The sequence below is a fragment of the Sebastes umbrosus genome, chromosome 5 (assembly GCF_015220745.1).
Source record: "Sebastes umbrosus isolate fSebUmb1 chromosome 5, fSebUmb1.pri, whole genome shotgun sequence".
In the NCBI taxonomy this organism is placed as follows: domain Eukaryota; kingdom Metazoa; phylum Chordata; class Actinopteri; order Perciformes; family Sebastidae; genus Sebastes; species Sebastes umbrosus.
The window spans coordinates 32,246,583-32,273,519 of record NC_051273.1 but is presented as its reverse complement, the minus strand read 5'-3'; the positions used below and the strand labels follow the sequence as shown (position 1 = coordinate 32,273,519).

Below are 26,937 nucleotides of genomic sequence, written 5' to 3'. Positions count from 1 at the left end.
AGCTCAGAGAGCTTTATTTTCCCTCCTCATTTACTTCTCATTGAACTATATAAATAAAATTTACTGACTGTTCTTAAACTAGACTGTTAACTGAAAACAGTTCATATCATTTAGACCCTGCAGGAATTCAACAAGTAAGAACCCGCCACCTCACTATCCCTGTTGATTATTCAACCACACTGAGTAAGCCACCAGTCATGCAGTCGCCTTATAGACAACTTAATAAATAGTAACACAGATAGGGGATTCCTGCATGGTGGGTTTCCAATTACAGCCATAGTTTTAATGAAGTCTCTACTTGGTGTGATGCTTCAAAGACTTTGTGGAGTGAGTTAGCAACATGAGGGCCAATTAACGGAGAGGACTGAGCACCTGCTGCTGCACAACCTGCACTTTCACCAGCAGGACTCTGCTGAGCACAGTCAGCAGACACCTCATCAAGGCATCTCTTAAGAGCTCGAAATGCAATTTTATGGCACGTTAAAGGCCCAACACAGTCGGGCGCACATTAGGCTCTGCCATTTGTGAACTATGCAACCATAAAATGAGTTAGTTAAGGATTCTCCCACCTCTGCACCTAAATAATCACTGACTAAAAAAACGAACGTGTAACAAATATGCTAGAACCAAATTGATAAATACCTACGAGATTTCACAAGAACTGTTGATAATTGTATTGAATGGTTGTGATTGAAATAGAAAAAACACACTTTTAATGACAAAATCCAGACCTTAGTCTTTTTCATTATTATCAGAACATATATTCAAAATAATAGATGACAAAAATTAATAGATAAAAATGGAGGTGATGAAAATGCATGTGAATTGAGAAATGGAGCGGTAAAAACAGATGTGAAATAAAAAATGGAGCAGTTTTTGATTGACATTTTGGGAGGACGTAATGTAACAAAAATTGAGTGATGTAAAGGACAAATGTCAGTTGGGTATTAGGGGTGTAACAATCCATCGATCTGATCAATGATCAACGAACCAATATCATTGATGCAAAGTGAAAACATCGATACATATCATCATCTTTAAGATGTGCCTTTATTTTGAAATTTCCATCCCCAAGCGCACCTCATTCCTAAACATCCAAACAGTGCTAGTGGCGTTAGCAAGCGGTGTTAGCAAGCGGTGTTAGCAAGCGGTGTTAGCAAGCGGTGCTGGCGGGGTTAGCGAGCAGGGTTAGCAAGCTGTGCTAGCGGCCTGACTTTAGCGAGTGTGCGGTCGGCCGAGATAGAAAGGGGGGGAGAGCATGTGTGTGACAGTGAGTATCAGTAGCGTTATTGCTGTGAACCTAGCAGTGCAATGTCAGTAAGTTACAGTTTATTTGTTGGTGAATAGATGCTACAACTCCTCAAGACCCAAGCCAAGTTCCTGTCTTGCTTACTACTGTACCTGCTGGTTAAAATGAAGGGAGTTATGGTGCCTTCAAATGCGGTCGTGTTTACCGTATTCACGAGAAGAATCCATATGAACGCCCCCCCCCCCCCCCTCTTTTGGTATTCATGACCTCGTAAGTGGAAAGTTTCTGAAAGCACCAAGTTCACGAGTTGTGCTGACGTTGTCAGAAATGGTGGAGGCCATGGAAGTTAATTTGTCAGTGCATAATAAGTTAATATATTGTAATTTACGTACAGTATATTGTTTTTCTTTGTAATTTTATAATGTGTCTGAGGAAAATGTTGATATTCCCAACACCCTCATCTTATTCCTCTGTCATTATGCCTTTGCATTTCCTGCATTATGTTACCCGCTTGCTAGCTTGTTAAATTGTTAGCCTCTGTCGCTGTTCGTTCTAAATAACAATGGCGGCTCCTGAAGAGGTTAGCGTAGATGCTGCAATAGCATCAGTTATATCAGAACTGGAGAGTATTTCTTCATTGAAAGAAGAGCAAAGAACGACACTGAAGGCAATGACTGGCTTCGGCAAGAGTTTGATTGACGGATTGGTTCATCCAATCACCTGCCAAGTACTTTTTTAAAGTGCCTGCCCTTTTCCAAACAGTTTCCAATGACGGCTACTCAGATGGTTCTGAGTAACCATCTGGCGGGTCAGGTTAACTCCTTGACGCCTTTCCTTAAATGATAAATGGCAATTTTGTGTTGTGAATGATGAATGTAAGACGGGGAAAATTATGAAACATGACTCCTTTTTCACTATATCACGACTGTTTCAATCAAATCTAAATTAATCAAATCACTTGGTAATTTATCACTCTATTTTTCCATTTCACATCCATTGTTACTGCTCCATTTTTCAATTCACATGGATTTTCATCTACTCCATTTTTATCAATTAATTTGTGTTACTTCACCCCATATATTATATATACTGTATATGTGTGCAAATGTGTTTTAAACAGAAGATATATAATATAAACTTTAAATTAGAAGAACTTTTAACAAGGTAAGTTTAAGAAGAGGAAGTTTCTTTCCAATTAAAAAAAATAAGTACAGCAAAAATAATTTAAAAAACTATTATGGCTGATGCTGGAAATATAGTTTTCATCAATTATATCACCCTTGCTAGTAATGTGTGGACCAGACAATGCAAACACACACATACACACACACACACACACACACACACAGTATAATAAACTTCCAACTACACTTCTTGCTGAGCTCTACAGTATAAAGCTGAATAATAGACTAAGTTTTGCATCCAGTCCTGAAGCTGTGTGCCAAGCAGTCAGGTAAAACCACTGCTGGTCACTTGGCGGCGGGCATCACGGAATACCCTTGAGGACTTGGCAGCCAATCAGAGCATGGCAGTGCTTTCTGCATGGGCCCGACTCCCACTCGCAAGGCGATGGATAAAAATAAAACGGAACGTGTCATGCCTTGCCTTCGCACGACACCGGGATGAGAGCAGGGCACGCTGGAGAGAGGCAGATATCTAATATTTATCAATGACTGAAGGAACAGAAACAAATAAGTGGTTATTTATGATAGTCCTAGCTGAGGAGGGAGAGAACAGAGACCTGAACAAGATACAGAACAGTGGGAGAGATATTATGGACTCATGCATCTGTGTACTTGTTTATTCATAGTCACAGCAGCTGGCATTCAGAACCCAACAGGAGAAAGCCAAACAGCAGATGGCCTCCAAATGAATTTCCTTCAGTCGAAGTTAACGAATTACACACGCATTAACAAATCAAAAGGAACTGCCAACGTTAGAGCAGTGAAAAAACGTTCTAGTTTCAATGCCATTTGGATGTTGCACAAACTTTAACTACCTGCATCTGAGTTACATCATTCAATACTGCGTTAGAATTTACAAATTTGAGGGTCAGGTGCCTTGCTCAAGGGCTGCTCCACAGATAGAATTAGCATCATGTCATAGTTTACTTAACCCATGCACCTCATTTGAAGACGTTTAATCCTACAATAAAATGTCTAAAAAATGGTTTGGTTCCAGGATGTACCTCCAATGAGAGAAAGAATCAAGATCTTGCATTTTTCATACCAACAAACCCCAAAACTGAGCGATGATGAGCTCTCTGGATTCAACCATTAGATGTGAGGCTGCCTCAGGCAAACTGTGGCACCCAGCTACATCACCACATACCCAGAATAATGTGTGAAGCAAACACATAACTGGCTAGAATAAGTTGCAGCTGTGTGCTTCCCTGTTATGTGTTTTTATGAGTGCAGAATTATCCAGCCCTCATGTTGTCTATCTGGAAGTAAACTATGACATCCTGCACTCTTTGCTTGTAACCTCCCTGTTTCATGACGTTGTTAAAATAATGAAATTACATAGGCCAGGTTTTGTTAAGGCAAGCTCTCTCCTGAATGGTTTTACATGAGTGGATCTGCTTTTTTACCATGCTACCATGTTAGGTAAATGAGTCAGTGATGCATGACGTTTTAAAAAAAGGACCATTTTAATGAACACTGTTTATTTGTCGGTGAGAAGATATCTTAACGTTTAAGCTAACATCAGTCTTTTGGTTAATAAGGTCAAATCTTTAATCATCTGTTGCTGTTACAGCATATAGAGTTTGACCATTAAAACCTTTCCAGTATATCTTCATGTGTGTCAAGTTTAATAAAACACACAGGTGCTTTCGTTTAATTTGTCTGATTAGACCTCTCTTGAAGAATGTGTGGGTGTGGGCAGACTGTGTTTGATTGACATCTCCCTGCACATGTTAGGGCAGGTCTCTATTATTCTTGTTAATAGAGTAGCGCAGGAATGAGTCCTAATACCCGGCAATGAGTTAGCATTTTAGCACTTCTGGTTCCCACGTCTGGAAGTCAATGGGTATTTTGAATGGGTTTTTAGCTAGATGTGTGAAATAAGGTCTGTGGTTTACAAAAGCCCAAGAGATTTTAACGTTTTGTTCTACAATATAAGATATATCAGTTAATCTCCAACTTGTGAATTTTGAAGCTTTTATGTCTTAAAAAAGGCGGATGCTAACAAGTGGCTAAATGAGACTACTAAACGTCATCACGCCGACTCGTCCGCCTTAACAGCATCGTTGTGTATACTCATCCTCATGCGACTGTGGTGTAGTTCGTTTATAGCCCAACGTTAGCTTCTTCTGGCGATTACATTCATGCTTCAAAAATCATAAAAGCGGTGTTTGTTTGTGGAGATAATCTTGCTGAACTAAATTTGTAAGTATCATAAACATTTGTTTGCCACAGAGCTTATTTTCTGCAATAATCCACAACCCAATGGAAAAATTCCCATTGTCTCTTTGTCGAGGAAACCCAGGGCGATGCTAACTTCCGGGTTGGCCTACAAAAATATATCCCTGCACCACTTTATAGAGAAAGTTTGGTAATGTCACGTAACTTCCAGCATAGCTCATCCCACCCCACAACTGTAGGTCTAATCAGCCAGAATTGAAAACACCTGTGTGAGTGTACCAGGCAAGAAAATGGTCACTAACATGTTATGTGAATAGCTTCACAAAAAAAAACTCCCTTCCTGACCAAATACTTTATAGCCTTTAGCCTAGGCACTGGTCTCAACAATTCACCAAAACAAGATTAGTATAGTAACTCTTATTATATGAACATAACGCAGCTTACCAATCAGTCTCGTCAAGTTCAAAGAGGTCTGGAGACATAGACCCTTCAAGCTGTGATACTCTACCATGTTCACAAGGAGAATTCACATTCACAGGCCGTAGTCAAGCACCAACATTAGGTAGAAAACAGGTGAAGATCCAATGTTGTTAGACCAGTACAATTAAACTGGTAAATGGCAAATAGCAGGCACTCTTCCTCAACTGTGTGCTGTCCTACTAGCTTCACTCTGTTTTATGCTAGTGGAACAACTGTTGGATGGATTGCCATGAAATTAGGTACACATTTCCAGGATATGAGGTGGTGATGAATCAAAATAACTTTGGGATCCCCCCATGTTTCGTCTAGTATCAACATCCGGTCAAAAGTTGTCAGATCACATGGACTTCACCAGCAGAAAATTTGCAATATGAACTCTACCAGGACCGTCCATTTACCAATACCTCTGAATAATGGATGAACATGCTTTCAAACTCAACAAAAGGCTGAGTCTCCCGTGCACACATACTGTAAAGCACTCAGAAAGCCATTTCAGCCATTATGCAGTCTAATGAGGCATTTGATGTTACTAAAAGCAATAGCAACACACACACACACACACACACACACAAATACATACAGTACACAGCAAAAGCACAATGACATATCCACCAAGGTGTGACACCGGTTTTGAAATATATGACTCTCTCTGGTGGTTGAGATTGCCTTGGGTAAGGAGATAGAAGTCATATGTCTACTGTTTGAGGCCAGGGGCTTGAGACAGACCAACTTGACGTTTTAATGTTTAAATTAGATTCCATTCTCGCGAGGCAGAGGGCAGCTTGAGGAATGAAGACAGCATCCTCTCAGAGAAAGAGGACACTGCTTCCATTTCCATTGTACTGCTTCTAATATTCACAGATATGCTCATGTTTGCTATTTCACAAAGCAAATGCAAAATATCTAATAAGTGTGATTATTGTTTAGGCCACCAAGTAAATTGATCAAAAGCTGACATAGGTCACGATCTGGGTGGCTACCAACTTGGCTAACATTTTCTTTGGGGAAACCCAGCCATTGGATGTTAGAGAGCCCAACAACAATCTGAACATTTAACACTGTAGCTGGGCTGTAAGCCAGCACAATGCTACTAGAGATTTCTGAGGTAGAAGAAGAAGAAGAAATATCCAAATATTATTACTTACTCAACAAGTCTTAGTCATAACCGAGTATACGGCTGGACCGTGTATGGTCAGTCTGTGAATTAGTGGCTAAATTGTTACACAAATAGTCAGTGGTCGTGTCTATAATGTTAAATCCAGTAATGGTACGTGTCCACAGCCTCTATCCTTTCCACGTTTCCCATTCATTGTCTATGTAAGCAGTAGTGCAATGCATTCTGGTAGTGTGGCAGTGTGACTGAAGCGACGGGGCGTCACGCTTGCCACCCCTCATTTGTATAAAGTTGAGGTCTAGGCTACTTTATGCAAATCAGGGGTGCGTGGCGGTGGTGCATTTGGAAGCTCCCAAGAAACTTTTAAACTAAACATTGTCGATCCAAAGAAAAAAGACATATTTAGCAACTGTATGGCTTATTTCTTGCATAAAATGTTTTCAGAAATACATTACGGTGAACTATTTTCGTGATATAAGAGAAGAAAGTTTCCAAACGAGCCGCCATGTTGGTTCCGGTTTGAAAGCTGGGAGCAGCAGCCCACGAGCAAAGAGCGTATATTGATCCAAGTTTGCCACTAGGGAAAGCGTTCGTCCAATCAGGTGCCTAGTGCCTTGTGTCTAGTGGCAGCCCATCAAGGGTCCAATGCTGGGAAGTGAGGCAATCACTCGCGAAGGTGAGTGGAGCCGCTGTCACGCCCCCCTGAAAACGTTAACAAAGGACTGTTCCTGCCTTTTCATTTTGAAAGAGCAACAGAAACTCCAACACTCGGCCGACCAATCGTCTAACTTCATCACTCAGTCAGTCACTCGGTGACTGACTTTTGAGTTGTAGGGCTGGCCCTCTGCGGTCCAGCCAAAAATAATTATAATGCCATCTAAAACCTTAATCTAACATCCTCCGCTCCCCTTATTACAGTCCTAATATACTTTCAGAGTGGGCAGCTTAATCTGCACAGGGCTACGGATTCATATTCATTGTTTTTTGGTCTCTCTCTTCAGAATTTCTAGCTGTTGCTTCTACATCACCAGACATCAATACCTCTTAATTAAACATTGATACAATAAATACACCAAATTACCTTCATTCATTTAAATGAAAACTTGTATAAGTCTTCTGTGTGGACCAGACATCATATTTCCAGCTCAGACTCTTTCCATATTGCCCTTAGGAGTAACACTAAATAATGCATAAATCTATTTGGTGCACAAAACAATTAAGTCAATTCTGCTAATTAAACACAAACAGGAGTATATTCTAAATGACTAACATGGAAACACATGTTGGTTTTTTTCTAGCAACATAATATAATTTTTTTCAAGTTGCATTTATGGAACACTAATTTAATTGTACATCAATAACACAGTCAGCAATAGTATAGAGTGGTGCAGGGATGATGTACTTTTGTAGGCCAACCAGGAAGTTAACATCGCCCTGGTTCCCTCAACAACAAGCCAATGGGATTGTTCCATTGGGTTCTGGATTATTGCAGAAAATAAGCTCTTTGGCAAACAAATGTTTATGATATTTAAACGTTTTGTTCCGTAAGATAATCTTCACAAATGAACACCACTTTTATGATTTTTGAAGTGTACATGCAATCGCCAAGTAAAACGCTAATGTTAGGCCATAAAGAAACTACACCACTGCCACATGAGCGCAAGTATACACAACGAAGCTGTAAAGGCGGACGAGTCGGCATGACATCGTTTTATTAGTCTCATTTAGCCAGCGCTAAAATGCAAACTCATTTCCGGGTTTTAGTACTCGTTCCCGCATCGCTCTATAGAGAGCTGCTTGAAATGTCCGACAGCCCAATATGCAGCAAGACAGTGAGAGGAACGAGAAAGTTCCCTATGATTTTTCATAAAACGATGTAGTTTAAGAAGTTTAAAAGAATATTCTACATGAAAAAAAAATCAAAGAATACAGTATAGACCAAAGAGACTTATTGCACAACTAAAGGTAGTATAGGATGAAGAACCATTTAAAACAAAAGTACCCTGTAGCTATGTCTGGGAGTGGGAGTAAATTGTCTACGGACCTGATGACTGAATGTCCTGACAAAACCTGCGTAGTTTTCAGCTGAGAGGAAAATGACTCAGAGTTCTCATCTCACTACTAAAGTTATTGGTATTTTGTTCAGTGCCAAACACTGTGTAGACCGGACTGTGATAAATGAAACCAATCGTAATATTCTACACCCTTTGTCTACTGTTAATTAACTAAAATGTCATTAACCAGGTGTCAATAAGGCAATTTCCCTGGCTGTTAAAACAAACAAGGGGCAACAAAGGGATAAGTTGGGCTAATATTGACCAAAGCGTAGTCGTGGTAACAATGAGGTTAGATTCAGTTTTTATCCTTTGGTGTGATCATGATGATTTCTTTAACCCTCTGAGCCATCTAATCAATTCATCACTAGAATTCTACTTAATTGAGTTGTAAAAAGAGCTTATTTACACTGTGCCAGTTAATGGTAAGAATGAGTCCATGTGTAGCACAGTAAGCTATTTAATCTTCTAGTACAAGGGTGCCCAAACTTTTCCCTTGGAGGGCCAAAACTGGAACTCCCTGGTGGGCCACGGGCCAAAATTAAACACCTATTGTATTGTATTATTAAGGTGCAAAATGGTACTAGGATCCCAAGTTCCCTTAATTGAATATGTTTTACATAGTTAGCCCCTTAAAACCCATCTGCTGAATACAATTGGGCTCATTTATGCAATTTATGCATTTCCAAGACTGTTTAGGGACCCCAGTATGTAGAAATATTAAAATACACCATTTTTAGAATAGGCAAAAAAACCACATGTATACTGCATTCAAAGAACTGCATGTTTTCCCCAAAACTGCTTAGGATTATTATAAAGTGGGCATGTCTGTAAAGGAGGTCAAGGGACACCTTGACAAATGGCCATGCCAGTTTTTCCCCACCAAAATGTTGCCCAATTTTAGAGTGTTAGCCTCCTTCCTGACAAGCTAACATAACATGATTGGTATAATGGAGTCCTTAGGTTTTCTGGTTTCATATGATGCCACTATCTTCTAACCATAAACCCGAGCCTGGTACGGCCTCCAAAAGACAATAAAGTCGGTTGGGTCTTTCAATAAATAAAAGAATTTGCTAACATCTGGCGGGCCAAATCAAACCTGATGGCGGGTCAACTTTGGCCCGCAGGCCCCACTTTGGACAGCCCTGTTCTAGTAGGAGTACTAAACAACATTGTCATTGACCCATTGACTGACGTTTAAGACATTTACTAGGAGGAGGCTGAAAGACAACAGAACCTTTAGGCCTTCAAGTTCTCATGGCTTATAGAAACTCAGCAACATGGGCATCCCACTGGAGTCTTCAAACCTCTTATCTTGACCCTGGCAAACAGCCAACAAATATTCTGACCTGCCAAGGTCAGCTTTTGTTCGCATGCACCACTTAGACAAGAAGAATTATTCTCAGCCAATTCTAATTTAAAAAAAACAACCTCATCAAATGAGGATCTAATATAAAACACCAGTTGTGCATTACGTTAAAAGGCACAGTCCGTGCTCAACAGGTTAACAAAAGGGTCCCTCCACTGCTAAACAACTGGACATGCTACCATCCCTCTCAAATTGGCATTCAAAAATCCTGACAGCAAATAAATGTTATCAAAGGTTTGTTTACACATGTGTATATAATGTGCACTCTTCTAATAATAGCCAGCTGAGAAATTCACAAAAAGAAAATTGTTCATTTATAAGTAAATCAATTCAATTATAAATGTAAACATTAATCGACTGGGACTTTGAGCTGCAGTAGGATTAGAATATTTTTGGCATCATTGGGCAAAAATTCCATAATAATCTTTCAGCATATTGTAATTCAAGAGTTCTGAGAGAAAACTAGACTTCTGCACCTCCTCATGGCTCTCTTTTCAGGCTTTAAAACATCTAGCCCGCAATGGGAAACTTTGAACAATCACAGGTCATTTCAGAGAGAGAGCGTTCCTATTGGCTGTTCATTCAACGGAGGCATCTGTCAATCGCTCGCAAACTCCGATCAAACAGTTGCGAACATTTACGCTAGGCAGCTCTGATCAAATATGAATCAATATTCTGTTACTGTAATGCCTATTTCTTGCATTAAATGTTTTCAGAAACATCTTGTAGTGTACTGTTTGGCTGTAAAATTAAAAAGTTTGCTCCGGCTGGTGGGCGGCTCTTGGTATTTCCTCAACTGACCTCAACATGGCAGCCGGGTCACACATTTTCTTATTCGCATTACAGTAACAGCAACAGAATATTGATTCATATTTGATCAGCGCTGCCTAGTTTGGCCGCTTGATCAGAGTTTGCGAGTGATTGACAGCTGCTCAGAGACGGCAAGCCTCCAGATCGGCTCTGATTGATTGTTTCCTCCAGTCTATGAAATCTTGCAGATGTCATTACGAGCACCAGAAGACACCGGAGGACACAGAGGCACATGATTTTTTACATATTACCTGTTTCATGCAATACTCTCAGGATATAGTGACAGTTTTATAAAAATAACTTTTAATCATATTTGTTCCAACCTGCCTACTCCAAACCTTAAACAATGATGTGTAGCTAAATCTAGTTTTGCAGAGAAGCTGCAACATACTTACACATTGGCATGGAACCAGCAGTCTATAACAAAATACAGCTTTGATATTCAGATCGAACAGTCACAATGGGCCCAGCACAGAAATGCTGACTCAAGGCTGATCTCACGCTATGAATTTCTAGCTTGTTTACCTTTAGATCTTTGTTCTACAGTAGAAACAAAACAAGCATTGTGTTTGGGATCAAGGCTTGCCTTTGCTCCGAGGCTAAACTATCCCACAGCAACAGGACTGTGTGGGACAAAGTACTCTAAATCTAAACAGGCATCGGCTCCTAAAGAATCATTCAGGCTCCAGGAAGAAAAATAGACAAAAAGATGAAAAACAGGGCCTGGAGATGCCTTCCTATCCATCTATATTCATGCTGACAGGATACGCAGTATAAAGGGCTGAGGAAAGACAGAAATACATCTGATTAAAAAGAAAACCGCTTTTAAAAATAGCCGTCACTGACATCATATGTGGTCCTTAGGCTACAGTGCTGCAGCCCCACGGCATCTGCCACCTGTTCCTCTGCAAGTTGTCTGCTAGTGATTCATCCCTTTGTCCACTGAGTAAGATAAAACACTCCCTACTATGTTAAACTGGAGTGATGAATGTTCAGCTTCCCTCCACTCCATAAATCCCTGCAGGAGCTTCTGCATGGTGCTCACACTGGCATCTCAATGAGACGATCTATTCTTACAGTCACATCTACGGCATTGAACAGTGCAGATTCTAAACATTGACTAATATTTAAAAAAATGACACAACTAATCAAAATAAATAAAAACCTACTAAACATTAGGGGTGGGGAAATTAATTGATTCACCTATACGGTATATCGCGATTTTTAAATAGATTTTTTTAATGCCAGAATTGATATATTTGCTTCATTTGAGTCTACGCGGAGGTAGAAGGAAGTTAATGCTTTTATTGTTGTAGTCTGAGTAACGTGACGTCATATCCGTTCCGTATCCTCCAACCAAAACAAACCCCAACAAGCCGAAACGACAAAGCGGAGAGCAGCGGAAGGTCAGCGTGGAACTGCGCCCTCGCATTTTAAATCCAAAGTGGTAAACACTACACATCCAGTAAAGTATGGAAACACTTTGGGTTTCACACATTGACAGGAAAAGCAGAGCTAGACATCCCGGCTAAAGCTGCATGCTAACTGTCATGGACAGGAAACGTTATCGTATTGCAGTAACGTGCGGTCAAGCCAGCCGTCACTCTCATCTACGTAGTCAAATCGGCTGACGCTACAACTGTAGAGCACCAATATACTGACATTCATGTTAAATGCATTCAAACGGCCCCGATGGAGCTGACCTTGGATGAATAAAGACAACGGAGCCGACGGCAGAGCTAACAACGGACTTGGAGAAGTAAGCGTTAATGTGAATACTTCACGTGTGTCTACGTCCAGTTTTCAAAATAAGGTGTTAACAAAGGGAACTGCATACACAAAATACATACAATATATGGAAATAAGATTAATTGGATTATATTCACCAGAAGTATAAAACATTACATGTCCCTTTTAAATTATAAATAAAATACCACTAATTAGTGAGGGAAATGTCTTTATTCTTTTATTTTTGGGCTGTTGCCTGATATTTGAATTCAGGACATCTCTGACTACATACATGCTGAACATCAAACATTTTAATGTATTAATTTAGATGTTTTCCAAAGTAAGAGCTCCTAGAAGTGTAAGTGTGGTATGTATCGTCCCAGCCCTACTAAACATTGTAGCATTTTAAGGCTACAGCAGGCTGCATTCGGGCTGAAGCAGCCCCATGACGAGGGCTCATCTGGGGAGCTGGGGAAAGGGTAAACACTGATGGAGACCTGCTGAACTCAGTGAAGTGTCTCATCCCATGCTGGGTAAATGACAGCCTTCCTGCACAGCGGGGATTTTATTCACAGAGCCGTTCTGTTTGAGCAACTGGGATTATGTTTAAATGGTATTCTCTGTCTCTCTCCTTTAAAAGAGCTCCCATTAAGCGAGAGCCCAATCTATTTCTAAGAAACAATTTAGAGAGAATGGTCTGCAAATAGTCTCTCTGCCTGAATGATGTGAGGTACTTTAAAAGTTCCTGTTCCTCAAGTTTTCCTATAACATTTATTCTAACAAAGCTGGGTAAGAAGTTACATTTGTAATAAGACCGGTACCCACTCTCACCATTTTATTCTTGCCCTTTGTGAAATTGTGTCATCAGATATTGCTTCCAAAATCTTTTCACTGGCACTCAGGCGGGCGGATCTGATTCAGACAGTTTCTCTACATCGCTGCATGGGCAGCAGACAGATTTGCAATCCTGTTTTATTCTGGGCAGGGAGTATAAGTGAGGCTGTGCTCTCCCATGGGCCTTTGGGAACACGCCCACTCAGCTGCCTGTGCAGCATATGTAGAGGTACCGTCGCTCTGCTTGGTATTCCTTGGCTGCAGACCAGCTCCTGCAGGACTGAAAGCACCACTTAATAAGTCGGAAAATGTTACAATTTATTAAAAAAAACAAAAAAAACCTACAGTTAATATTATTTTTAGGCCCCTCGATTTTTCTACATATCTTCAGGGATCTGCAATATATGCACTGTGAAATGTGTCGCAGTAGAAACATGCACCTTAGCAGATGAGGATTAAGGTTCTAGTCTTGTCCCAAGTTAAAGTCCCCCTCCAACCAGTGTTACTTCCTGTTTTTTTATTAACATTCTTTCTCTGCTGCATCGAGGAGTTGCACCGGCCACAGCGCACAGCAGTACGGATACACTTGTTGCCATGGTCCGCCATTTGAAATGCTGTTTCGGACTTTTGACCCGGACATGTTAGAGGCCGGGAAACCTCCAAAACATCCCAAAACTGCAACGGCGTGAGGCATCAGCTGCTTACCATTAATTTATCCCCAGCAGGAGACGGTAAAGAAGAGAGCGAGTGAGGGGAGACAGTCAGTGTGTTGTGCTTATTCTGCCGGTGGGATTCCGTGTAATCCACTGCCTGTTCACAAATACCATAGTGAAAATAAACATCACACTAAACGAAGGTGGAGGAAACCAAAAAAATAAAATGAAAACCCTCAGTAAGCTAATACAACAAGTTGGGCTAGCTAACTACACCTAACTAAATAAGCTAGCTAACTAACTACTGATGAACAGATTTATCGGTTTGCTGCTCAGACGCAAGGGAGCATGAGTGTTCCTGCGCATTTGGAGGATGATGAATGACCTGCAGCTTCTACTATAGCCAAACATCATATTCCGTTTTTTTCCCAACTTTTTTTAACTCTGAGCACAAAATTAAGTTATTTGTCAAAAAAAAATGGTAAACAGTGTGGCTAATCAACATTGTCAGGAAATGACTCAAATCAATATGAAAAATCATAGTAATGCCAAAAGACACTGAAGGGGGGCTTCAAGTGCAAAAGTATATGATTTTTGTGAAGGAATTCTGTGTTGGAAGTAAAAACAAGATTCATAGTCTACAGCCATGCTAGCTGTTCTGTGAGGCTGTACTTAGGCACAGCGGTGCTTCCAGCTAAATCACAATGTCTGCAGGGAATAACCACAGTCTGTGGGATCCATCTTCTGGTGTTGACCATGACTGACGACCATTGGTTGTTTCATTAAAAGCCAAAAACATCAACTTCATGGTGGCACTACAGGAAAAGTCAGGGGATCACCAAAGCCATTAGGATTAAGCCTAAGAGGACCATGCATGTCAGTACAAAATCTCATGGCAATTCATCCAATGGTTGTTGAGATATTTCAGTCTGGACCGAAGTGGTGGAGCGACTGACAGAACAACATTGCCATCCCTTGTGCCACGCCTCTAGCGTTGTTATATACTGTTTAGTATATAAAAATGCCCAGCGTGCCAAGCTAAGAAAAGAACACACATGCTCTAAGACATGTGTTCTTGCCCCAAAGCCTTGGATGGAGGGACTAGCCTGGCACGTTGCTGGGATTGATGTCTTTTGATCAATTATACCCATTAGCGGGCAGCTGAGCCGATCAATAGCAGATCAAAGCTGTCAGGAAGTCGTTTCCTCCAATCCATCAGAGAAGAAGAACACTTGCCGGGAAGATGCAATGGGATGTGAAATGAAAGAGATGACCAGTTATCTTTAGATGAAGCTAGATTATCAAATATTACAGCAGCAGGGCTGCTGCTTCTGGACTCCCAGAGACTTCAAGCTTCAAGTCAATATCGACAGACTATCTTTAATCCCTTTTTCAAGGAAAATCCTTCGAGCTGAAGATCTGGAAACTATTTTCTCCACAGCTTGTTGGCTTTGCCACAGAGGATTCAGTTGAAGTGGAATGTAAGGATGTCGGGACAAGCAGACCCCTAAAAGAACAGATATTATGAAGGTATAATTGAGATTCAAACCTGTACATATTTATCGGTAGCATCATTTCACTTCAACAGTGTTTTAGTTAAAAACCAGTTCCTCATTGCTGAAAAAGAGCTGGTGAGGTTCAGCGAAGAGAGGTCACCAGACAAGCCCTGTGACCCGCCCCACTTTGTTCTAACCTGCAGCCAACTGAACTCATCTGCTCCACCCTTCACACACCTCAGGCTCTCTACACAGACAGCATTACATGCTCTTGCACAACAAGGAATGATTTTGTTTTGACCAATTTTCAGGATATTGTGGTTTTATTGTTTTCTAGAATAGAATTTCTAAATCCCCATGGCAATTCTGTTGAAATGTGCTGTGTCTTGGGTGTGGCATCATATTTCCCTGGTTCATTCACCACACAGCAACACACCAAGCTTGTGTGTGGTACTGCAGCAGGGAAAACATGCATCTACTTAATTGACCGATCCTAAGTCCCGACCCCCTTAGTTACTGTTGCTAGGTCGGACAGCTTGACAAAAAGAAACATGGCGACGCCGGTTCCGTGTAGCCAGGTGCCGCAGTGTGTATTAGATAGTTTCTGGGCGCCAGGCAATATAGCTTCAAGGAGATGACAGTAAGGACTAAAGTATGCAATGGAAGGATATATTCACAGTGATGAAAGCTTTACTCGGGTAACTTTTCTCGTTGGGATGCTTGACGTCGTGTATATAAAAATAAATGACACCAAAAGTTACTTCGGGGTGGCACGTAGCCTTACAGATACAACACAAACAAAGGAACGAAATCAAACAAAATCTTGCAGGTTCACCAAAACCTCCTTCAGCTCAGACTCCAGTGGGGCCCTCTGGCAGCGACAAACCCGCCACAGACAGACAGAATAGGTCCTCGCTGGGAGCCAACACCAACACCGTGCTGCTGGAGGCCTATAGGCCATATTGCTGGGCCCGCTGGAGGGAAGGGAGGCACAGGAGAACCAGTAATAAAGTTGACCGTTGACCTTTGACACATCAAGCTAATCTGCTATGAATCAGTCACTTCACTCAGGGAGCAACAAACCGTTCCTGCTGCTGCTAAGCATAGCTTATTAGCCAGCTAGCTAGCTGGCGAGCATGGAGAAATGTTTGAGTCAGTCCACATCATCAAGTGAGGCTGAGCCCAAACTAGCTAAATTGAGAAAATATGACTACAGTTATATCGGGCGTCATGTGTATTCCCGGTTGCTTGCAAACGAAGTCATGAAGCCAGCCAAACTAAAGCGACATCTGATTACAAAGCACCCAGATTATCAGGGCAAAACAAAGTGGTACTGTATCTATGAAATCTGTTTCTGTTTATCACTATCGAAAATGTCTAAAGTATTTAGGTTGAAAAGCTTTAGAATACAAATAGTTCCAAATGCCCTCTAAGAATACAAATAGTAGTAAGCATATGCATAATCGGTGTTACGATTATGAGGGGGTCCTTGGAAAATGTTCTCCCCTTTAAGGGGTACCTGGGCCCAAAAAGTTTGAGAACCCCTGATGTAGCCTACCTTCACTGATATGATGTTATCTCAAGTTATTATTGTCCACTTAGTTGTTCTGTCCTACTAAATGTTCAGTAGGCCTGGTGAAGGAAACTTAATTTCATGTGCACCATCAATGGTTTAGGTAAGTTTCATTCAGTATCTTTCTCTGATAACTAATACCACCAATACACTAACCAATTGTGTGACACTGACTGATCTTACACTCCTGTCAAATATAAATATTTAAGTTCATATCTGTTCATACAGTCGGTTAAAAGGCCTAGGTAAGGCTGTCATTTGGAGGACCTTTGTATGAGATGTGAAGGTGAGTGGCATCTTCTCTGCTTTTGTTTGCACTTCATTCATGATAGACCCACAGAGCACTGCGTAAAGAAAAGCAGTGAAATCTTGGGTTTTCATGAAGAAGATTTCTGAATGGTGAAATGACTTTTGATCGTCAAGCTGGAGGCGTTTTACATAAGCCGAGGTGTAGATATCATGGCAGGAGTGAAATTCAACAGATTTTGAATTATTCTTACTATTAGACTGGCAGGTATTTTTTTACATTTATAAAAGATTTAATAACACATCAGGATAAATATAGATGACTACTTAATGGCTCGTGTTACAATGGAATTATTCTTTTGTCATTTTTCTAAGTTGTTGCATAGAGTTTCAAGGAGCTGGAATAGAAAAGACAGAATAAATGAAACAAAGCAACCTACATGAAAATCACAGCAATGTTCTCAACACATTTCATCTCTATCCTCCTCTGATTCACAACAGAAAAATATTTTCATCATTGAATATTTGTTTCAGTTTCTGGGAGGAAATGGGTGCAGAGCCCCACATACATTATCTGGTATCAAGTCCCGGAAGCAGTTTTTCAGAAATCAGTTTCAAATCAAACTTGCCTATACTGAGCCAAATATACTATAAGATTATTTTACTGCACTTCCTACTAGACTGTATTAGTGGTGTATACAAATCCAGACAGAATTGTGGCTTCTGTTTGCTACAGGATTTCTGCTAATCACGGTACAATTTCTGTATAAAAGAGCTGCATGTTTTTGATGTGTGCATGTGTGGGTAAATATGTAGTATCTGCATCTGCGGTTTCACAGCCTCAGTGAGGAAATGTGTCGGCTGCACAAGCCAAAACTCAGAGTTTCATTTGCTTAGAAAGCTGTTCCCTTGAGGCGCGCTGATTGATGCATTAGACAACCAACCAAACCCCACTTTGAAGCATATCGGTCCGGTGATTCAGCAGTATTTCTGAAGCCAGCTCTAGTTTGTGCGATGGCAATCTGTGTGCAGTGAAAGATGGAAGATGGCATTTTGATTCAGTGAGCAAAATCTCATGGCAGCCATGCGGATGCATCTACCAAATGTATTCCCATCTGTTTGTCTGAGGTGAAACGAAGCATGCAGCAGGGGGATTACCTCCAAACAATTAGCTTTTACAAAAGCACCATGCAGTATTGCTCCTTTGAAAAACGTGCCCATGGCAGAAACATCTATGACCCAATAAAACGCAGTAATCTGAGGTGTTCAAATAATGACCTGGTTGAATGCTCTGAGGCTGGAACTTGCAAAATGCTGTTTCCACCGCGAGCGTGGGCACACAGACTTGGAAACAGTTGATTGGCCTGCTTTAAGCCTTCAGCTTTGTCAAGGAAATCTTTAGCCAGCCTCCTTTGTACAGGCAGTGTAGAAAACACCCAAAGAAGTATGCAGGAGGAGAGACTTCCTGACAGCTCATTTAACATTCTGCCTGCTTCCACCCACTTTCTCTGGAGCCCCCACCTCTCTGACGTTAGCTCATTCTTTTATGAAAAACAGAACATCATGCCATCTTTCCCTTTATAGACTTCCACCATTACGAGGTTTCACTGACTGTACACAGGAACCCGGAGAGAACAAGTGGTCTCTTCACCGCAGCCTCTGTGCTCATGCCCCCGTTCCTGACATACTTGAGTCCAGTCGTGTACATTAATAAATGATAGTGGCAGAGCTGACGGGATTCACGCCCGCCTGGGCACCAGCTGCAATTATAGCAGACATGTCAGAGAGACACAGCTCCACCGGAGACAACCCAATCAAACACGAGGCTGGCGCTGCCGCTGTCTGGATGAGCGCCGGTTGACAAATAAAGTCCCCTCCTCGCACTGATAACAGGCACAGACTTCACTCCTCCAGACTGGCTGGGAGAGACCCGTCACCAGTGCAGACCTGCAGGGTCTCCAGTGGCTTCAGAGTTCAAGCCATTTTACCAAACAAGCTACAGAATGAGGCCAACCACTGCATCGTACTTTCTAAAACCCTACAAACCTCCTTGATTATATTAGGCCAAAGGTTAATCTTGCCGATAAAACTTCACAGCAGTCACCATAATTACCATGCAGTGGTGATGTCAGCAGTAATTATGGGAAATGCTGATTGTGTGATCTGTGATCATTAGAGCAATACACAAAGACACTCTGCAATTCTGTAGTGCGTGGCATAATATATCACAAAAGGGCAGACAGACAGACAGAAACACATTAATAGATGTCTACGTCAATTTTCTTTTGCTAATGAAAAAACAGATTTTAATCAGCGATGAGTGCGAGCTATAACAAAGACTGAAGGAAGTTGCACCATTATGGAATTTAATAACATACATACGTTATTTACAGTGGTAGGGCTGTCAAAGTTAACGCAATAATAACTTAATTAATTTCTTTAACGCATTAACGCAACTTGCAAGTTTTAGGTTGTCGTGGGCTCAGTTTTAAAGCTAGAGTGAAAATACTGGCATCATATCAAACTAGAAAAACCTAAAGAATCAATCGGTACCAAACATGTCATACTAGCTTGTCGTGAAGGAGGCTAAATAACGCTCCAAACTTACACTAAATTTAGGTGAGGAAAAACTGGTATCGCCATTTTCAAAGGGGTCCTTTGACCTCTGACCTCAAGATATGTGAATGTAAATGGGTTCTATGGGTACCTACGAGTTTCCCCTTTACAGACATGCCCACTTTATGATAATCACATGCAGTTTGGGGCAAGTCATAGTCAAGTCAACACGCTGACACACACGATTTTTAGGTTGTAGCGGGCTCAGTTTTAAACCCATTGTTACCAACCATACTAGCTTGTCACAAAGGAGGCTAAATAACGCTCCAAACTTACACTAAATTTTGGCGAGGGAAAACTGGCATCGCCATTTTCAAAGGTAGTCAGCACACTGACACACTGACAGCTGTTGTTGCCTGTTGGGCTGCAGTTTGCCATGTTATGATTTGAGCATATTTTTTACGCTAAATGCAGTACCTGTGAGGGTTTCTGGACAATATTTGTCTGTTTTATTTATAAAGCAAGCATCTTTGCCCACTCCCATGTCAATAAGAGTATTAAATACTTGACAAATCTCCCTTGGAGGTACATTTTGAACAATTAAAAAATTTGCAATTAATTTGCGATTAATCGCGATTAACTATAGACAGTGATGCGACTAATCGTGATTAAATATTTGAATCGATTGACAGCCCTACTAAGTGGCCATGATGAGAAAAGATTGATTGATGAGAAATGTTCCTCATTAAAAATTCAGGCCTACTGTCAGTTACAACAAATATGTTCATTTATGTCTCACACATATTTGTAATTATTCTAGATATTATAAAATGTCCTGTATTACTTAGAAAATCTGCTCAAAAACATACACAGAATCTGACAATCAGGTAGAAGACTTCCACGAGAGAAGGAAAAGAAAGGGAGCCGCAGCAAACCTAAAAAGCACCATAAACCTCTGCTTTAACATTACTACCCGTTGCTCATTCAGCATCTAAATGACAATAAAGACAGGTGAATATTAAATAATAAAGCTCGACATAGCACACACACTCAAAAATAGTTTTAAAAAATTGCGCAATTCAATTCTGAAAACCTATAAATCCTTTTTTAATACTTTGCCTTTCAATGAAAAAGAAATGATGAGTCTTTATCTCTCCATCTCCCCAGTTTGGTCATTATTTATAATGTCAAAGCATTCAGCCATTTTCGTGGTCTGGTGAATACAGTACACTCCCTGATATTATGTTTGTGCAGCCAAATCCCCTTTGGCTTGTTGCTTGGCACTTAATATCCCAAAACTACCCAAGAGAAAAGCCAACCAACAGGCTTACATTTGTATGTTATTATATATCTAATTTACTTTCATTTAGAGATGAAAATACCATGAAAAGATAGAGAGGAAAGTGTCCTCATTGATCAATTGACTTGTATATAGACATTTTATTTTATTCTTATTTCATTGTTGGCCATTGGTGCTTTTCTATATAATTATTATATAAACACCTATTTTTTCACGTGTTTTGAGTCCATAACAATCCACATCTTTACTTGTCCAGCTTTGTTGTCCTTGCTATTTCTATGTCTGTGTAAGTACAATGAGAGAGCTGCATAAAACCGGTGTCAAATTCCTTGCACCTATGGACTTGGCAAAATAAATCTGATTCTGATTGATTACGAATTGACATTTTTAATTAATTGATTATTGTTTCAGCTCTAGTCTTAACCGTAAGCACTGCAGGGCCTCATCCGTTGTCCGCATGCATTCTGCTAAATGTGAAATTGGGAGCATTTCTATTGCCTCCGCATGGCTCTCAACATGGCAACAGCTGAGCCGGCAGCTCGTAGCTAACGGTGCTAACAGTGCTGTCAGTAAAAACAAAGGCAACACTGCTGACAGAGCTAACAGTGTTAACCTTGGGGGAACCGGAGGGTGGGTGCTACGCTTCTGCAATGGTGCCACCGGTCAGGACGGCATCAAAGAGTATAGCAGCAAAGAGACTAGGGATGTTAATAATTAACCGTTTAACCGACATTAAAGCATTTTAACCGATTATTTTAACGTTTAACCTATTATTGGTTAAACGGTTAAAAGAAATATTAATAATGAATTAAAAAGCTGAGCAAAACTCAGCGGAGCGGCTCGTCACTTTAAGGAGAAAAGCTGGTCCACCTTAACAGCCCACCTTAAGAAAGTCTGAGCCGGAGTTGCAGAATACAGGAAATTGGCTCCCGTCTTGAGCTCACTTGAGTGGAGCGAAGGAGTTGTAGTTTCGTAGCATTTATTCACCGACAAATAAACTGCGCACACACTGCTACACCTACGTTCACAGCTATAACGCCACCAACAACCCCTCATTCACCTGCGCCACACACACGGTCTGTCGGGCACTCGCTAAAGTTACGCCGCGCTGACAGAGCTTATGTGTGTGGCGGCGGCGAGCACAAGCCACCGGTAATGCTAGAGCTGCTAACGTAGCACAAACACACACACTGTTTGCCGGACACTCGCTAAAGTTACGCCAGGCAGACAGATTATTGTTACACCGGGCAGACACACAGCTGACAACCTGCTAAACTAAACTAAATGTGCGGTGGAGAGTTACTGGGAAAGTGGCTGCATGTCCATGACACTACATGCAGCACCGTGGCTGCTACAGTAACTCTCCCGGACGAGTGAACTGGAGACAGTGAACGCAGCACCGTGGCTGCTACAGTAACTCTCCCGGACGAATGAACTGGAGACAGTGAACGCAGCACCGTGGCTGCTACAGTAACTCTCCCGGACGAGTGAACTGGAGACAGTGAACGCAGCACCGTGGATGCTACAGTAACTCTCCTGACGGTGAACTGGGGACTCAGTTGTCTGTAGTGCTCATACACTGCAGCTGGCGCACTGCTGCATGTAAGGCACAAATCTTGTCAGTTCACAGTTAATAATCTGTTAACGAGGGTTGGTTATCGGTTAAGGACATTTTTTTAAATTAGCATCCCTAAAAGAGACGAAACTCCAGTATTTTTTTGACAACAGACACTGCCGCCATTTTTGGACTGAAAATGCTTATTATATTTAATATTTTATTGTTCCACACAGGATATTTTGGTAGAATATGACAATAGAATAGAAACAATTTTGTTTTACTTTTGTACGGCACTTTTTAGGCATATGTTTTTCTGGCGTCAGGTAGTCGTTTTCAGTCCAAAATGGCGAAAGCATAGCTTTGCTGCTGGGTGCTGATGTTGCCATGGAACGAACAATTGACTTTCACTTCTTGGCAGCATACGTTCTTTGACGGCGTTATCACCAGTAATCGCTGTATGAGAGCAGTGCAGAGCAGCGTCCATCAGCTAGCCAGTGGGGCATGCTCACATGCACTAACATGCACTAAAAGCACCTGCAGCCGGCCCGGATATGTAAATTTAGCAGAGAGAACCTCGGATTACAACACACACAGAGGGAGAGAGACTTCATTCTCTGCTCAGGTAGATAGTACTCCTCTATATCTTTACATAGACAATAGTTGTTTGCTGCCATATTAATGCTCTGGATATCGTATAGTGGACCTTTAAGTTCAGTTAAAGCCTCTCAGTGTTACACCTTGTTGGGTATAGAGCCAATGCTCCATTGTACAGATATCAGACAACATATATCCACTATTATTTAGATAATACGTATGCTACGCTGTCGTAAATGGAACAATATATACTATGTAATGCATGACCCCCCACTATACTGGATGATCAATAGGACCCACAGAAGGACTGAAGCATGACTAATGTGGTTCATTTGGCTGCTCAAACCTCTGAATTAGACCGTAAACAGACGTGCCCCTGTTCAAAAAGACAAAGTAAACCTAAAGATTCAAATCATGTCTCAGCCCAGCTCAGCTCAGTGTAATCTTGTGGGAAAAACAATGTTGTTGTTGCCACATTGAAAACCTCAACAAAAAAGGAGAAGCTTTTGAATGTGGGGATGGAGATGCAGGCACAGACAAATCAAAGATGAGTCTGCAGAGATCTAATACTCAGAGACAATTATTAATAGAACAAGTCATCATGCAAAAACACACAAACTTGGTCAGCTTCTGCAGACAGCTTAGACTGGAACAACTCCAGGACAGACTGCAGCCACACAAGTTATCTCATCGCCACTGACAACACACTGGGTGTGTCTCAGTCTCAGCACAGGAATATTTATCAACTTGGATCATCCACAGCATCACACACAGGCTACATGCACATATTCAGCATTACTCATGTGAAACCCACCCTGTATAAATCCTAACAGCCAGTCCGGGCTGTTTCTAACTAATAGGCAGCTTAAAGCCTAACGAGGCGCACATTAAAGCTTTATTAGAGCTGTAATGTTACTGTTGAACTTAGAGAGACTGCAGGCTCCAGTGTGTGAAGCCTTACAGGCTGCTAATGTGATTAAAATCATGCCCTCCTCCTCCACACCCTCACAAACACACATTTCACCAGTGAAGACATGTTTTTATACTCCAGTTTCAACCCAACAACTCAAACAGAGACGCATAACCTCCAGACTACAGCTATGGCTGCATGTAGGTGTCTCCATCAACATGAACTTGCTGCCGGGCAGCAGGTGAACCGGGTTCAACTCCACACACCACCAAACATCATGAACTTCTTAAGAAGAGGATTAAAACACGTCTCACCACTTTGCTCCCCCAGAAAGACCAGTTTGAATTTTCTTAAAGGGTTTCCAAAGTCACTGCCCACGGACATGTTGAGGAGGAGGAGGAGGAGACACTGTGGACACCGGAGGACAGGCTGAGGACAGGCTGAGGGGACTTGTGTTGTTCCCACTCGAGGTCGGTGTTGGTCGGTGAGGATGCTGGGTGGAGCAGGCGGTTGTGTTTCCGTTCAGCCCCGCTCTCTCTCTCTGTCTGTCTCTCTGTCTCTTGGTGATGGGAGCACTCTGCTGCTGCACCGGCTCGGCTCCGTGATGACTCTCTCCTCACCGGGGGGCTTCTGCGCATGCGCGGCCTCTCCTCGTTCTCCGTTCATCTGACAGCCGTGATATAAAATGACGTCATGTGAGTCAGGGAGAGAGGGAGAGGCAGCAGACAGACATGTCAGCTGTGCTGCTATAGGGCCCACAGGTTCATCTGTCTGGAGGGACCTCTTCTCTTGGTTCCACTGAAATTATAATGACATTAGTATACGTTTGTGTACATACGGGTGTATGTGTGGCAAAAAACATTCAAGTTAATATTTTTACATTATACTTAAAGGGACTGTTTGTAAGAATCAGAATTGCTTGTTAACAGCGACACCTGTGGCCGTTAAGTTAATGAAAGTCAGCGTTGGGCTCGCGCTTGTGCTCGCTCTAAATAGACATGAACGAGCATCGCTCAAAACAGTGAGGCGACACACGTCAGCTAAAACCACAATATCACTCTATATTTCACCTGCTTAGCAGTAATGTTAGCTGACCAGACGAAGGTCTCTCCATGAATCAATGCTGATCCTAGTGTTGGCTTTTCCTGCTTCAGCCCCGCTTCTTCAGCCTCCGGGGCTCCGCAGCGAGTAACGTTATGGTCCCGCCCGCAGCCGGAGTGAACAGGTAGATACCGGCACCCGGTCGGAGACGATAACGTTTCTCGCTGCGGAGCCCCGTCACAAGACACGGAAAATCTCTGTTGGTCCGGAGGAGCTGCAGCATTTATTTCTGCACAAACGTCCACTGTACATTCACTAGATATTCTCAGAGTTAAACTAACTCTTCTGCAGTGTGGAGGTTGCGCGCATGAACGTGAGGTGGAGCGAGAATGTGCGCGTTGTGTGAGTGAAGACAAGCAGAGGAGCAGTCTGAACAGCATAGCCACAAGCAAACGCACATATGCGAGCGCGCATGGGACACCGACCCGATAGATTTATATCTGTAAAAAGTTACAAACAGTCCCTTTAAAAGGGATATTCCAGTGATTTAATATTGCACTCCCATAAAGTTAGTGAACTTGCGAGAGACAGATTTGAAAAAGAATGGTCAAAATCAATTAAGCCGGAGAGGCAGAGGTATCTTGATTTTTAGCAAAGAGTATACTGTAGAAGCAAAGAAATGAAACGCCTGTGTTTTTTTGACAACAGCCGCTGCCGCCATTTTGGACTGAAACCGCTCCGCAAGGCCGAAGGCCTAGGAAGGAAGTTATGTTTTCACCGGCCTTGGTTTGTTGGTTTGTTTGTTTGTTTGTTGGTTGGTTTGTTTGTCCGTTTGGAGGATAACTCCAAAAGTCCGCGATGGATTTGAATGAATTTATTTGGAGGGGTGGGGTGTGGCACAATGAACAATCCATTAGATGTTGGTCGCGATCCAGATCATGATCCGGCTTCGGGATATTTTTTTTTAATAACTCCGCTCAGCCTGTGCAAGCCTGGGCTTTAAGACATGCGCAGTGTAACTGATGACGCGACGTACATGAAACATGCCTTGGCGGATGTCTGCGCTCTCCGAGTGCACTTCTAGTTATATTTATAATATTTCATTGTTCAACAAAGGACATTTCAGTAGAATATGACAATAGAATAGAAATAATTTAGTTTTACTTTTGTACGGCACTATTTAGGTGCACGTTTTACTGGCGTTCGGTAGTCCAAAATGGCGGAAGCGTAGCTTTGTTGCTGGGCACTGATGTTGCAACGGAACTTTGCTTTTAGTCCCCAGTATGGTTGAACCCCAATAAAACACTGGATACAGTTCCCATAATGCAACTTGATAGGATCTTTCAAATACTCTCCTTGTCTCAAAATTCATTTTGTAGATTTGTAGTTTCCAAGCCCAAGCTGCAATAACCCTGGGTTATTTTCTCAGACTTTAGAAAGTGTCCGACATATATTTAAAGGGGATATATCATGCTCATTTTCAGGTTCATACTTCTATTTTGGGTTTCTGCTAGCACATGTATACATGCTTTAATGTTTAAAAAAAACACATTATTTTTCTCGTACAGTCCGTCTGAATATACCTGTATTCACCCTGTGTTTGAAATGCTCCATGTTAGTGCATGTCTCTTAAAGACCCCCTCCTGAAAAAGCCCAGTCTGCTCTAATTGGCTTGTGAGAAAAATATGGTGCAACCTTGCCATACCAATACAATATAAAGTAGGCCTATGTAGCAAATTTACACGGATCATGTACAGAATATTACCAAGCACTATATCATTGTATATATATTTAGGTCCAAGTTTTTAGTTTCAGTTCAGTTTCAAGTTAAGATTTTAGTTCTTCTTGTTTTATTTCTTATCTACTTCTTTGTTGTTGGTTTTGTGATTTATGTGTGATTTGACTAATACTGCAATTTCCCATTGGGATTAGTAAAGTTATTTATATTGCTGGCTATTATGAAACATGTCCCATGACTTGGGACTCCTATGATTATTATTTTCTACG

General features: G+C 41.5%; 1 protein-coding gene across 6 annotated transcripts in view; it reads right to left on the bottom strand.

The window, feature by feature from the left end:
• rab6ba (RAB6B, member RAS oncogene family a) overlaps nt 1-24,515 on the bottom strand; it is a 75,980-nt gene extending 51,465 nt beyond the window's left edge. For 3 of the 6 annotated variants that reach the window (XM_037770379.1, XM_037770380.1, XM_037770381.1), the window contains exon 1: nt 7,290-7,422. In XM_037770379.1, the coding sequence (XP_037626307.1) occupies nt 7,290-7,299 (10 nt within the window). In that variant the 5' untranslated portion in view covers nt 7,300-7,422. Of the gene's footprint in view, nt 1-7,289; nt 7,423-24,203 lie in introns of those variants that run through there. The other 3 variants (XM_037770376.1, XM_037770377.1, XM_037770378.1) reach the window with 2 other exon arrangements.
• Nucleotides 24,516-26,937: the final 2,422 nt, after the last annotated feature.